The sequence below is a fragment of the Phyllostomus discolor genome, chromosome 9 (genome assembly GCF_004126475.2).
Source record: "Phyllostomus discolor isolate MPI-MPIP mPhyDis1 chromosome 9, mPhyDis1.pri.v3, whole genome shotgun sequence".
In the NCBI taxonomy this organism is placed as follows: domain Eukaryota; kingdom Metazoa; phylum Chordata; class Mammalia; order Chiroptera; family Phyllostomidae; genus Phyllostomus; species Phyllostomus discolor.
The window spans coordinates 9226469-9241316 of NC_040911.2; the positions used below are offsets into that span (position 1 = coordinate 9226469).

At 45.5% G+C, this 14848-nt stretch overlaps 1 protein-coding gene across 1 annotated transcript in view; it reads right to left on the reverse strand.

Annotated features, from left to right (window-relative positions):
- The window catches only part of CDH20 (cadherin 20), a 44575-nt gene that overhangs the window by 14864 nt on the left and 14863 nt on the right, over positions 1 to 14848 (reverse strand). Inside the window, exons 5-7 of the mRNA XM_028524492.2 lie at positions 14087 to 14274; positions 6741 to 6994; positions 582 to 718 (exon numbers count right to left, since the gene is read on the reverse strand). Of these exons, the coding sequence (XP_028380293.1) occupies positions 582 to 718; positions 6741 to 6994; positions 14087 to 14274 (579 nt within the window). The remainder of the gene's footprint in view (positions 1 to 581; positions 719 to 6740; positions 6995 to 14086; positions 14275 to 14848) is intronic.

Genomic DNA, 14848 nt, shown 5'->3' on the forward strand with positions numbered 1-14848 from the left:
TCTGTAATTTATCTGAACATTTACCATCACTAGGAGTTACGGGAAACAAGTAAATAGCAGTAAATAAGGTAATTTTTGTTAAGTTTATAATAAGCATGCTAATCTCAATTTTATTTTCTATTCCATTTTTAAGTTTATGTTAATAAATCTGCATTTTATTTTAAGATGTCTGAAATTTTTGTATGCCTGCGTATAATAAGGGTCATTTATTATAAATGGACTCTTCCAGCCAAAAATAATATTTTGTGCTGTTTGTTCATTCCTGATCTTGTCAAACAGTAAAATTTCAGCCTCTTAGATTTCTCAGGAACTGACCCTTTTCCTCGTATAGAACTCTAGCTTCTTGGCTTGAGGATGCTATTTTTTTGCATGCTTTTTTAAATCCCTAAAACAGGAGATTGTTGTACAGCAGTTGCTCAATAATCATTTGAATTAAATACGTTCACTCGCTTGCATGAACTGTGATTTTCGTTTCTTTCTGTAAAGAACACAGTTCCTATCCCAGCAAGCTCTAGGAGCTTCCACTTTCCACAGCGCTTACATTTGTCACCAGAGAGAGACCAGTTTGCTGAGTTACTCACTCATTTCCATGGCGAGGATAGTGATGTTATGCCAGGAGAACTCTTCCCGGTCAAGGGGCCTTGCCGTCATCAGAGCCCCCGTTGTAATGTCAACATAGAAGAATCTTCCGGGGTCACTGCTCCTGTCAATGGAATACCTGGAAACAAACAAACAAACAAAACCACAAAATAAAAACAAAAACAAAAACTCTGAAAACAGATTAAAGGCATCACTTTGAATAAACACACTGGAGCATGTTACGGATCTGAGAGAACTGAGTGATGTCCAGTGAAACGTGAGTCCGCTGATTCTGAGTCGTGGGTGCCTGGGAGACGTGGGAGATGGGATTTACTGTTTCCTGTCCACTCCCCTCCGCTCACCCCCGTGGAAACCAGTAACGAAGTATCACTGCTTTAATTTCCTGATTCATAAAATAAAGTGGAACAGGGTGCTAAACCTTGGGGCAATGTTAAGGTATTTAAAGATCAGTTTCAGCTATTTAAAGTTTAAAACCATCCAAGCTTTTGGGACCCTCTGAATATCGATGTATCTTTGTTCAAAATGAACTTTATTGAAATAAGTTCTGGAATGCTAAATTGGAACTGCAAAGCATGTAGTTGAGTGATTGTAGTCCCCCTAATGAATACCAGGTCCTGAGAGGAAGAGATTTGCGTCAGGTCCTTTATAACACGCCAGTGGCTGAGCTGTTGGCACACACAGTCATGCATTTCCTCAGTGGAGACTCCTCCTCTGTGGAATGTCTTCAACAGGATGGACCAGGTCCGTTCCGTCTAGGTTGCTTACTATAAGTAAACCTGGAACTCATGAATTCATGGGGCTCAGTTTGCTGGGAAATGTCATGTAAGCTAGGTAATTAACAGGGTGTAAAAAGCAGATGTTTCGCAACCAAAACGGCTCCTTTGGTTCAGGCAGTGCACCGAGTGGCAGTATCCATCGCATATACCTGCGTGCTCCGTGCCGACCGACGTGCGTCCTTACACAGGAGAAGAGGGTGTGTGCCAGCCCTCACGCCTGATGGTTGCAGGCCTTTCCGAGGAAAGGGTGCCTGGCTTCCGTTTTGCTGTTGTCTGTGTCCTTTGAGCCGCCATGTGCCCTGGTCCTGGGTAAGCGCTAGAATTCCTGGTGAGTGTGGCGTGGCCGTCTGATCCTTTGTGCCGTCCCCCCTGCGCCGTGTTCCTTGGTTCCCATTTGGGGAGACTGAGTGACTGTGGAGGGAGTTCGGGCATCTGTATGTTTAAAACCCTCCATGAGGGCTTCGATACGCAGTCATAATTGAGAGGCATGCTGGAGAACCTTATATAGTCCTTGGTAATGGCCAGTAATTATAATAGCTGCCATTACTGAACACCAGGTATTTTATAGCTTCTTTTTAAATTCTTACACCTTCTCTAGGAGGTAGGTATTATCTCAGTTATTGGCAGGGACAAGACTTAGAGGAGTTAAATCACTTGCAAAGAGTTACCACAGTTAATGCTTTGCAGTAGTAAGATTTGAAATACACACACTCACACACTCAAATGTATTGGGTTCAAAGTTCTATTTAAAGCTGCTAGCTGTAGGGAAACTGGGAAACTGCTATTTTGATGGGAGCAAGCACTTCCTTTAGTGCGTTGTATTTTAAACTGTAGGTTAGTTAAGTCAGTATGGTGGGTTATGACTACCTGAAAGAAAATGAAATAAAATAGCATGTATGCATACCAGACTATCACGTGCAGTAAGAGTAATGTTGATGGTAAAACCTTTGTGTCATATATATACACATAAATACATATATATGAGTATGTATAGTATGTGTGTGTATGTGTTATCTAGTAAAATGTTTTGTTTTAAACACATTTTTTTCCTGCAGAGTTGCAGGGTGGCTGTTCAGAGAATTATAGATTAAAGGGAAAGGTGGCCCCTGAGGGCTGGAGAAGTTGGAATCGTTTCACTTACAACTTTCCAAGGGTTGGGAAATTTAAGGCAGCAAATTAATGTCTGTTTCTGCCTGTGACCCTATTTAAGGAACGCTCGTGTGGTCAGGCACTGATTTATACACCTGACTTATGTTGACTCATTTAAGCCTCACAGTGACCCTGTGAGGTAAGGACTGTTATCATCCCCGTTTTACAGGTGAGCAAACGGAGGCACAGGAGGTTAAGTCTCTCGTCCAAGTCTCACAGCTGGGAATCAAGAGTAGGCAGTTGGGTTCCCAGGTCCTGCTCCTGACTACAGGGCCATGCTGCCTTATTGCACGTGGAACAAATGAGATTGTTGAAGGAAACAAACCTGATCTCTTTTTGAACAAAATTAAACCAGGATAGTAAACAGTCGATTTTTAATAAAGAACAAACATATGCCTGCAAAGTTCATTGAAAATTAACTGGAGCATTTTTTTTCTAGGTATAACTAGTGATTCAGTTTTCAAGTTTATTGGCTGTTTTAAGAGTTGAGTTTGTCTTAGGAAAAAGAAATACTAGTTGGCTCCCGACAGTCTTTTCTTTCCATTCCCTACCCATGAGTAAAGCCAGCCCTTCGGCTGTGACCCTGACCGCAGCTCTCCCAGCCGCGGGTGTAGCGCCGCCGCCGAGGGAGAGGCAGCCTGTGAAGGACCAGCTTTCTGCAGCCCCGCATGCAAACGTGCACGGCCAGAGCAGTGCTACAGAGGGCGTGGGGCAGAGCGGTGGAAAGAACCCATGACAGTACTGCCCCGTGACGCCCCGCGGGGAAACCCTGCCCCGGAGGAGCCTCCGTCAGCAGGTGGAGTCCTGTCCGACTCCCCACACCGGGCCCGCATGGAGACAGTCACAGCGTCCCTGACTCGGAATGGGACGCTGGGCCAGATGTCAGGAGGCAGGAGAGCAAATTGGAGGTGTAGATACAGATGGAAAATGAGGAGACTGGGACACACTAGTGAATTCTGTAGGTGGTTTTCCTTCTCCGACCACGATAATCTCACCTACTATGTGCAGAGTAGGCACCGCGTACACGCACAACACTCCCCGAGCGATCGTTAGCTGGGTTCCTCTGGGCTCCCTGCTTGTTTGCTTGGCCCAGGACGCGCTCTGAGCTTGGGAGCGATCCGGAGGCTGGACACCCTGGGCAGGCTCTCGAACCCGCCCACACCCTCCAGGGTGGGACCGGCGGGCGGGCTGTTCTCATACAGCAGAAGCCTGTCCAGTGGCCAGGTGCTTCCGGGCACCGCCTGCCAGATTCCCTGGGTGTTCACTGACATTTCAGGAGGACCAAGCCTTGTGGTTTTCATGTGCATGAAACCGAGTCTGGAGGCTGGTTTGGGGGTCACTAGTAAGGAAGGACCAGGGCATGTGCCCGCACACACCACAGACTTCCTGGAAAGGAGATGATGAAAATCTTAGTAATCTTTTAAAAAGGTTAAATGGCTCTTTGTTCATAATATTTAAACTTTAGGTAATATGTTGGTTTTGGGGTAATTTAATATGTAATTTCTTGCCAGAAATGCAAATCTCACTTATTTGTAATAAAAATGCAGATGAATTAGATGGCCAAGCAGCATATAACATGTGTAAATTATTTCAAAATAACTTTAATAGGAAAACTAAGGATAAATAATTTGAAGGAAAGATAATATAGGGAAATAATTCCCAAATGGGTATTAAATGGTAGCCAGAAATTTGACTTTTAGGTGTTTTTTCCCCCTGAGAGTCCAGGACCCCCGATTTTCTGCTCGGACCCAGGGACCATCTTTGTCCCTGAGGGGCACCAGGAGAAGTCAGGGACCCTGCATCTGGCACTGTGCATTCTGCCCTTTCTTGGAACTGAAGTGCAGAGGGAGCGTTGTCACTGCTTCTGACCAGTGGAATTCTGCTTTGCCTGGGGCCCCAACCCTCGTCTTTCACCGCCAGGCATGAGGCTGTTGCCTTGGTCGTGACTGTTCTTAGGACCTACATAGAGTCCCACCCACCCCAGAATACACCCCGGGGACCCTGCCCTGTGCTTCTGGCCTGTTCAGTTTGGATTCCTTCTGACCGAGATCTCTTGGAGTAGACAGGCTCTTCCCTGTGGACTTCCATGATGCTGACTGGTGGCTGTCCGTGGCCCATCACGTGAAGCGACTCTGTTAGCAAGACAGGATTCCTTCACTTTTTTATGCCTCCTTCTGCTCCATGCCAGTAGTGGATCTGGGCCCGCTGGTGTTTCTCTTTCCTCCCTAGATACGCCTTGAGATGACCACTGCAGTCCTGAAAAGTGCACTTTCGCTCTAGGAGTGTGTGTGTGTGCACACGCGTGTTCCCTGACAGAGCTCCGTCTCTTCTGCAGGTCACTTAGTCACGTGACTCCTGCCGAAGCCCTGTTTCTGGTGCTCACCGCACAGGGGTCCAGAGTCAGCCTGGGAGGAAGCTGTGGAAGCCTCCGCTGCTGAGTGTGCTACCCGACTCGCACACAAGTGAGATCTGATCTGTTCAGGATTGTGTCCATTTCAAACCTTTCCCCCGGACAAAGGTTTACTCTCTGAAGTTTTCCCCACGGTATTTTTGTTATAAATAGATTCGTTAACCAGTCAGAAGATACACTGATAGGAGTGTGTGTGTATGTGTATATATGTATTTGGCTTGTGAAAATATAAATTTATAATAATAGAATCTATTTCATTTATGTTGTGGTTGTTTTAATGATGATATGGTCTCACTAACTTCTTCCTACCCTGTTATACATTTCAAGAGCTTAAGGTAGAAATATCACTCCTATGAAGTTGCTAAAATACAAGACTAGTTGAGTTTTAAAAGTCAAACACCAGAATTCACACAAAATCGTTTTAGCCGTTTCAGTGCCTGCACACGCGAGGTGTTCACGTCCGGCTGGCGGAGGCGGAGCTCCCCAGCGCAGCGGTCCTCGGGGAGAACCATCCTTGTCGAACTGCAGGAGCGCGTTTCCCTCGCGCGCCAGGCAGCGCCAGGCAGCGCCAGGCGAAGGAGTGGCGGCAGCAGAGGCCGTCGGCAACCGGGGCGCGTTTCAAGTGTGTTATCTGCACTAAAACCCTGGATGCATTTGTGTGCCTCCCAACAACGAACGTGACAGATGGCCTCAGAGAGCCTTGGCATCCTGATCTCCCGTGTCGAGCGTCAGAGGCTTGGCAGTGCTCTGGAAGGGTGGGCATCCACCCGTCCACCAGCTGTGCGCGCTTGGGTTCCAGAGCGGGAGGGGAACGGCCGTGACTGCACGAGCGGCCCCCCTGTCCCCTCTCGAGGGGGAAGCGGCCTGGCTGGAACCATTCAGTCCAGCCACACATTGGGCAGACTGACACGCAGGCTTGCAGTGGGAAGCCCCGTGTGACCGGTCCTCATGGCAGGGAAGCCATCGACAAACAGGTAGTTTCCGTGGCTGTTCTTTCTATACAGAAATGCATATATCATGTATATTATTTTCCCCCATTTTAAAAGTAAAAAAAGCCAAAGGTTCATAAAAATCAGAAGAATGTGCAATGATCACCTTTATATTCACGACTAAGATTTAACATTTTTAACATTTTGACATCTATGTTTCTGTCTATGCTTTATTCAGGGGTGCCAAACTCATGTTCACCGGGGGCCACATCAGCCTCGAGGTTGCCCTGAAAGGGCCAAATGTAATTTCAACTCCTAACTATTAAGGAGTAGTTACATTCATACAGTCCTAAAATTATTTCTGCCCTTTGAAGGCAACCACGAGGCTAATGTGGCCCCTGGTAAAAATGAGTTTGACACCCTTGCTTTATCTGAAGTAGTGGTTCTCTCAGCTGGGGGTAATTTTGTACCCCACCCTCCTCAGGGGCATTTGGCAATATATGGGGACATTTTAGGTCGTTACAATTCGGGGGGTGCTACAGGTGTTTAGTGGGTAGAGGCCAGAGATGCTACTAAACATTGTGCAACGCACAGGACAGCCCCCACAACAGAGAACCATCCAGCCCCAGGTGTCAGCAGGGCTGGGACTGAGAACTCAGGGGTGTGTATGTTGCTGAACCAATTGACAGTAAGGCGTAGACATAATGATACTTCATTATCTGTCACATGAAAAGGCCATGTCATTTAGAAAGAATTTAAAGAAATGGGCGAGTCTCCAGAGATGGAAGAAGAAAAGGGAAAAGGTGCTAGAGAATTTGATGCAAGGGAAGGGAAGACCCCACGATATAAGGGAGAGGTGAAATCTGGGGGAAAAACCTGATCGAGTTGTTGGCCACATCTGGGTCCTTGGCGGACATGATCTGTATGGTGGTTCCAATGGCCACATCTTCAGGCACCTCCACAAAATACAAGCCAGGTTCGAACACAGGGGGCTCGTCCACGTCCTCCACACTGATGTGCACTGTGGTCGTGTCCTGGAAGGGGCCCAGGTTCAGAAAACGCATCTCGAGGTGGGGATTGGCTCCCTCCACTTTCAAGGTGTAGCTTTTCTTGCTTTCGTAACTCAGTGGCTGAAAAGTAACGGCAGGGAAATCGATTAGCCAGCAACATATGCATCAAGTTCCCAAGGATGACTGACACTGATGGCTGGTGGGTAGATCCCTCAATTCATTAAAATCACAGAAGAGAGGTAAGGGGGGAAATAAAGGATTTTTTTTTTGGTTCCATAGTTCTTGGTCTTAATGTGTATTTCAACAGCTTGGGTAAAGAAGGTTAGGAAGGCGCTAAACAGCTCAGAGACAGTGAGGAAGCCAGCTTGCTGGTTGAGAAAGCCGCTGTACTCTGGGTAGGCCTAACTCTAACATGCCCACTCTTTAATCGGCAGGCTCACCTTGTATTCAGAGACGTTTGCTCATTTGAAAAGGTGTCATGATAATTGAGAGAGAGTCCGAGGTCTGTTTCGGAATACCCACACAGCTCAGGCCCGGGCTGCTTATTTGCCTTCTTCCTTAAAAGCAGTTCTGGAGTGCCAAGGCAGTGGAGATGCTTTCTAAGAAGCCGCCATCGGCACAATTTACTGGAGTCCTCAGGATACTGTGTCAGATCGGAATTTGTGTATTTAGCTTATACCGTAGACAATCTTCTTAGAAAATCTCTTTCAGAAACCTAATCCAGTGCCTCATTGTGTAGTTGAATAAACAGGCTCAGAGCTCACAGGCTGACTAAGCTAACATGGTTATGTAGTGTCCGGGTAGAAATGCTGGTCTACACTTTTAAATATTTCATTCAGGGCTCACCCGCAAAATCAAATGCCATGTCATAAAATCGAATTTTTGTTTTTGATCTAGCCCTATCTTCAGAATGTTTTATGTCAAAATAAATACAGCACTTCACGCCCTGGCTGGTATGGCTCAGTGGACTGAGTGCCAGCCTGAGAACCAAAGGGTTGCTGGTTTGATTCCCAGTCAGGGCACATGCCTGGGTTGTGGGCCAGGTTCCCAGTAGGGGGTGCACGAGAGACAACCATACATGGATGTTTTTCTCCCTTTCTCCCTTCCTTCCCCCCTAAAAATAAATAAATAAAAATCTTTTAAAAAATATAGCATTTCAGGGCAGAATGCGAACTTGAATGCTCTCTTTTAAGAATAATCCATTTGTTTCCTTTTTTTGTTTTTACTGACAAAAATGTTTAAAGTTTTAAGCAACAATTCAAAACATCATCAACAAAAATATGGAAAGTCAGTCCATAAAATAATTACAGAGGATAGCAAATAAGTTACTAAAGCTCAGAAGTCACAAATGACTTAATTTTTTGTAGGTAAATATTCATTCATACTTTTTTTTGGTAAAATATGCTGACTTGGAGGCATATGTCCATTTAAGCGTCTGCTTTGTTTTTGAGAAACAAACAGTAGTGGTTACTTTCACCTTGTTATTTTCAAATTCTAACCGGATTTCGCTGTTGGTGTTGCTGGGTTACTGCTTGTGCCGTGTGCACTCAGCACCGAGCGAGCGTGGTGGTCGCGCACCTGGTCTCCCAGCGCGCACCGTTCCCGCGGGGCGGGGACCAGGTGGGCTGCCTTCCTAGCGCCTGGTCTGAAGGCGAGGTTTTCATTGGCAGGGAAGTCTGCCCCTCAGATTACGATATATTTGAAGGAATAGTTTCATCCGTTTGTTTCGTTTATACTTGCTCTGTAAACCTGGACATTTATCTTCCTGGTAAGTTACATTATGTTCTCTTAAAATTGTTTCTTTAAATATCGGTAAACCAAAGTGGACGCTGTTGTTTAGGTTCAGTTTGAGCTGGGTCAGGTTTTTCTCTTAAGTCATTTTTCCAACTTGCTGTGAATTTTGTATTTGCTTTTTAAATTAGGGCATAATTTACCCACATCACAGTGTGTCTTATGTGGTGTCAAGTTTTGGAGGTTCCGGCAGATGCACGCAGTCACGTTTCCATCGTGATAATCAGAGAGAGAGCAGTCCCGTCGCCCCGTCCTCCCTCCCCCCTCCCCCATGCTCCCGCGTGGCCCGCCCTCCCCACGGGCAGCGGCTGGTCCGCACGGGTCTGCACTCTGCTCCTGTTGCAAGACCATCACGGGAATGGAACCATTCTGTGTCTGCTGGTTTCTTTCACGTGGCACCGTGCGTTTGGGACTCGTCAGTGTTGTGTAAATGAGTTGCTCGTTGCTTTTTGTCGCCGAGGTGTATTCTCTTGTATGGATGCACCACTGTTCATCCATTTGGGTGAGTTTCCAGTTTCTAATGGTTTTGAATAAAACCATTGTGAATGTTTACATGTAGGTTTTTGTGTGAACATAGGTTTTCATTTCATTTGGGTAAATACCTAGGTGTGGGATTACAGGATTGTATGGTTAAGTGTATTTTCAACTTTTTTAAATAAGAAACTTCCAAATGAGTTTTCAGAGTGGCTGTACTGTTTTGTGTTGCCACCAGGAGTATGCGAGAGATCTAGTTGCTTCATGTTCTTATCATTATTTGGTTTTATCAGCGTTTTTGATTTTAGCAGCCTCGTGCATGTGAAGTGGTGTCCTGTGGTTTTGATTTGCATTCCCTACTGCCTAATGATGTTGAACATTTAAAAAATTGTTTTTAAAGGTTTTATTTATTTTTAGAGAGAGAGGTAGGGAGGAAGAAAGAGAGGGAGAGAAATAACAATGTGTAGTTGCCTTTTATGCCCCCCTACTGGAGACCTGGCCCACAACCCAGGCATGTGTCCTGAGTGGGAATCGAACCAGCAACCCTTTGGTTTGCAGGCTGGCACTCAATCCACTGAGCCACCCCAGACAGGGCTGACGTTGAACATTTTGTAGCTCTTCTGGAAGAGTTATTCATATGTTGTATATTCAAGTCCTTTATCAGACTTGTGATTTGCAGATAATTTCTTGCACACTTTGATTTTTTTTATTCTCTTGACAGTGTCCTCTAAAGAGCAGAAACTCTTAATTTTGATGAAATCTTACTAATCAGTTTTTCTTTTGTAGATTGGGATTTTGGTGTCATATCTAAGAATCATTGCCTAATCAGGGTCAAAAAGATTTTCTCCTACATTTCCTTCTAGAAATTTATAGTTTTAGTTTTTTACATTTAGATATGTGACCCATTTTGAGTTTGTTTTTATGAGGTATAAATCGAAGTTCTTTTTTGGTTTTTGAAGTATGGATATTTTACTATCCATAGTAATGGATAGTATCCATTACTACCAAACTACCATATCCACAGTAATTATTTTAGCAAGATACTAAAGTGAATTTTTAGTTAATGTTAGAATTGTCTTTAAAATAAGTTACCTAGTGATCATTACATTATTTAAGATTATTGTCTCCCTCACTTAAATAATTTTATAATTTAAAATTCAGGGAAAGCATTGCCCTAAATACCCTAAGCTTTAAATTGCCTACAAAAATATGGTTGACTTTTCTCTCTCAAAACGTTTTTGTACTTGTTTTTTAACATCAAGTAATTGTTTATTTTATGCTCATAATAATAAATTAAAGAGTAGTAGTGTCTGAGAAATGAAGTTTCCAATTCAAGAAATCTCTTGGAGTTGGATCACACAAAAAATGAAGTGCCGTCGTATGCTTGAAAACTGAGTGATGAAAATTACGGCTCAAAGTAGTGACGCAGGCACCCTCAGCCGAGTCGTCTGTCCCGGTGGCATGCATGGCCTCACGGTGCCCTGACGCTCCTCGTAGTCTGCGTTACAAGTGCTTCTCTCCCCGCGGGTCCCTCGAGGGCACAGGCCATGACCGAGTCAGATCTCTGCTCCCCAGGGCCTAGCAAGGGCCCAAAGCTCAAAACGCAGCAGAAAAGGCGGGGGCGTTGAGTGGTGCGAACAAGTGTCTCAGTGTGAGTGTTGACAAGCACGGGCTGGGTGCTAATACGTAGATTTTATGTCACCACACTTCAGCGATGCTCAGGTGTGCAGTTTTTCATATTTTGACGTTTTGGAACTAGGGCTGCTTCTCCAGTTGGGCACCCTGAAGCGCGACAGGAGACAGGGTGCAGCTGTCCCTGCGCAGGTCAGACCAGCTCGAAGCTCGAAGCTGTTCTCGTCGCGTGCGCCTCAGCCGAGTTCTGTGCGCCCGCGGTGTCGCCTGTGTTGAACTGGACTGCCTTCTACCGTGTCTGCCGCAAGACTGTGTTCTGATTCCGTTGTGAAACAAGAGGCGTGAAGGCAGAGTGGCGGGCAGACAGCGGCAGGGAGTAGTTCCGAAGCTAGTGAGGCAAGTGTGCCTGTGTCTACGAGAGTTTTTCCTGAAACTGTAAGCTAAGGAGTAAGAAGGCATTGCATCATTTAAATTGCAGGGGTTTTTTTTAAAGTGGTATATAAAACAATGGTGGGATTTACATTTCGTGGACATCTTAGGTTTGATGAAACACCGGAGTGCCTGCTCTTTGTGGTCTGCCTAAGAGGATAATGGACTCAAAACGGTGGTTTATCGCCTGCTGGGAGATGGACACACGCTGCAGACGGGAGAGCGGTGTAGCAGCGTGCTCACAGAGTAAAGGATGTGCTGGAAGATACGTATTTCAAGTTACCTTTCAAACATTTAAGAGACTGCAAATCAGTTGATTGATTCCTTTTAAAAGCCAGAATGACCCAGGATACCTGTTAGTAAAGTGTGGTTTTATGAAAACCCCATTCTGTCAATTTAACTTCATTTTTCTTTTTGAAAAATACGTGCCTTTTAGATGAATAATAGGCCTTAGGGAAATACATCAGAAGCAGAACTTCCGCGTCCATTTTGCACAAAACCAGTGAGAACAAAGGCGGAAGAAGGGTGGACCAGGCGTCTGAGCGGACGTCACTCCCGACGCCCAGTGTGAGCTGTCAGCCACCCTTCAAGCGCTTGTTACACTTGAGGGGTCCACCCCAGGTATTGACCTCGCTCTTAATCCCGTTTTCCGTCACCTTGGAAGTTCAGAAGAGAAATACAGAGGACCTTGGCAAAACTGATCTCCGTTTTGATGAACCACGGATATAGTTTAGTGATGACAGTGAAAGACAGTGTTCTGTCTCATGAGGTTTAATCTCTTCTCCAGGGAAGGGAGCTGGAGAAATGACATTTTGAGGTTTCTTTTAGATACAAAATTGTAATAGTTAACATTTTAAAATGAATGTCTTGTAATAAGGTGTATGCTACATTCTAATAATTTGACATAATACTATTACATTATTTAGAATTTTCTCATATGTTATTTTAAGATATAAAATTTGAAATATGGAGAATTCCCTATACTTTTTTCTGATTGCTTAATTTTTTAAAGGGAATTTTTACATTAAACAATCCACAATTCAAAATTTTGAGCATTTACCTTGTTTAAAGTTTCTAATTGTGATAAGCAATACATTATTAATTGTTAACTTGAGCTGCACCACATAATAGGGGAATGTTCTTAATCCTGTATCGCACACTAAATTGGTGTTATTTCTAGTCACTTTTTATAGTTCTGCCACACGTTACTAATTCTCAAAGAATGAGAATAAAATAAGAAACAGCACTATTTAAATTATGTCCAGATTTGTTTGATAATTCCAAAGTTAATCTCAGCATTTTGCACTGTTTTTGAGGTCATTGCATGCTGGTTATAAAGATTTCCGGTTGGTGGGATGCTGGATAACATCTAAAATAGAACAGGGCGACCTTGAACTCTTCCCTTCTAAAGCAGCGTTAGTTCAACTTTATGGAACAACGTGGAATAACGTTGGTTCTGCCTTCAGAATATATCCAGATTCTGGCCGCCTCACCCCCTCCGTCCCTGCCACCCGAGGCCAGTGCACCATCATGTCCTACATGTGTTGTTGCAACAGCCTTTCAGCCAGTCTCTCAGTTTCCACCTCTGCCCCCTGGGGTCTCTTCTCAGCAGAAGCTACAGAGTAGTTATTTCATAGTGAGAGCCCAGGCACGTCACACACTCGTTCAAGTCCTCCGGCTTTCCCCCACTGTTCTCGGAGTAAGACGCCCAAGTCCTTCCCTCAGGCTGCAAAGTCTTACACCGTCTGGCTCTCTCAGTGCTTTCTGCATATCTTCACCTCCTCCTAGTCTTCCCCTCCACTCCATCTTATCAGCTCCCTTGTTCTTGGGACAAACCGGGCAGAATTCCAGCCCCAGGCCTTGGCACTGGTTGGCCCCTCTCCTCAGTATCCCCACGCTCGAGTCCTCCCCTCCAGGGCTGCGGGTGCAGTGCTCACCCAAGTCATTCAGACGGAACCTCCAAGGGCTGCGTCTGTCAACTTACCCAGCTCAATGCTGCGACTCTGCCCCCTCACCTGTCTTTGTGCAAATATCTTCCCTCTGGGGGCCAGTCCCAACCACCCGCTTTAAACACAGAGTCGTCTTGGCTCTTCTGACACCACGTTCATTCTGCTTCATCCTCTCCCATGGCATTCACTGGCTCGACTGTCTCCCGCTTACGGAATGCAAGCTCCGGGAGGGCGGAGTTTTTTTGGCTAATTTGTTTACTGTCTACGTTAAATGCCTAGAGTGGTACCTGGCACATAGGTAGACACTCAACAGATGTTTTTGAATAAGTAATTTAAGATATCTTGGGTTTTTAAATGTAAAAAAATTTTTCCACCTGAAGATACCCATCCATATACTACACACAAAAAATGAGAGCTTATATTCAGAAAATTTGGTAATTTAACACATAGCAAAGGAGTTTCAAGTGATAATTTCACTTAGCAGCTATGCTTTATAAGCTTTTTCCAGGTTAATTAGCATCTATGGATCTTTAAGTAGCAATTAAAAATCCCTACATGTTATTTATTGATTCATAAATACTTTTATAGCTTGCTTTATTGTTATTTATGCTGTACTGTGGTAAAAAAAAGTGAGTTACTCAAGTGCAAATATTGATTGTCATTAACATCATGGGGGAATTAAGCTGTAACAGTTTTTTAAGTGGCTAAGTAGTGAGCTGGGAGAAATGACATATTTGTAATTACTTTTATTGTGACCTCATACTGTCTCTGTAAAATGACACAGCCAGCGCTTACATGTAAGCAAAAGGAGTTTTTTCTGAATAGTGGAAAAGAGCGCTTTTCAGGGGGCTTGAAGAAATACCCATCAGTATAGCACAGCAGCCCTCACTGACATCTCGTGCACGTTCAGAGACTCCACGAAAACGCTCTGGATTACCTTCTTCACAGTTATGATGCCGACTTGGAAATTGGGGTCCGTGTGGATGTCAAAGGCGTCGGTGCCGTCGCCGTCCACGATGGTGTACTTCATCTGGGCGTTGATTCCTTCGTCCAGGTCCTTGGCAAACACTCGCCCCACCGTGGAGCTGACGGGCGCCGACTCCAGCACGCTCATCTGGTAATGCTCTGGGAAGAGAGGTCAAAACGTTAGAGGCCGTGTCACCCGCCACCGGACAGAACGCCGCGTCACTGCCGCGTCACCCAGAGCGTGCTATGTATGCAGAACCTCTTTCTCCGGGCTCCACAGTTGGAAGGTGAGTGTTGCTGCTGAAAACTGGCATCGGCAGAGGCCGAGCAACTGGTGTTCGGTCGGAGACTGTGCTGGGTGTCCAGCAAGGAGGGGCCAAGCAGCCCGCCTGTAATTCTGAGAGCAGCACAGGACGGAAGTAACAATACTTCTTAGCGAATCTGCCTTCAGAGCGGCAGGAAGCACCTCGCTTCTCAACCCCTAATTCCTTCCTAATGAACTGCCTCCCCGAGGGTCGATGCCTTCTGAGAAAGAGGGACAACGCAAACACCGTGCTCACGAAGGGCACATGTGCTCTGTTCACGTTTCACATGCCCGCCTCTTCCTTCGTGGCCCGGCCGGTGCACGGACTACCCACTTCTGTGGCCGGCCGCCCCAGTGTATTGGTGCCCAGTGGTCCGTGGAGAAGGAACGGCCACCGAGAGGAAGCGCCGCTGGCTCTATGTGGCGGCC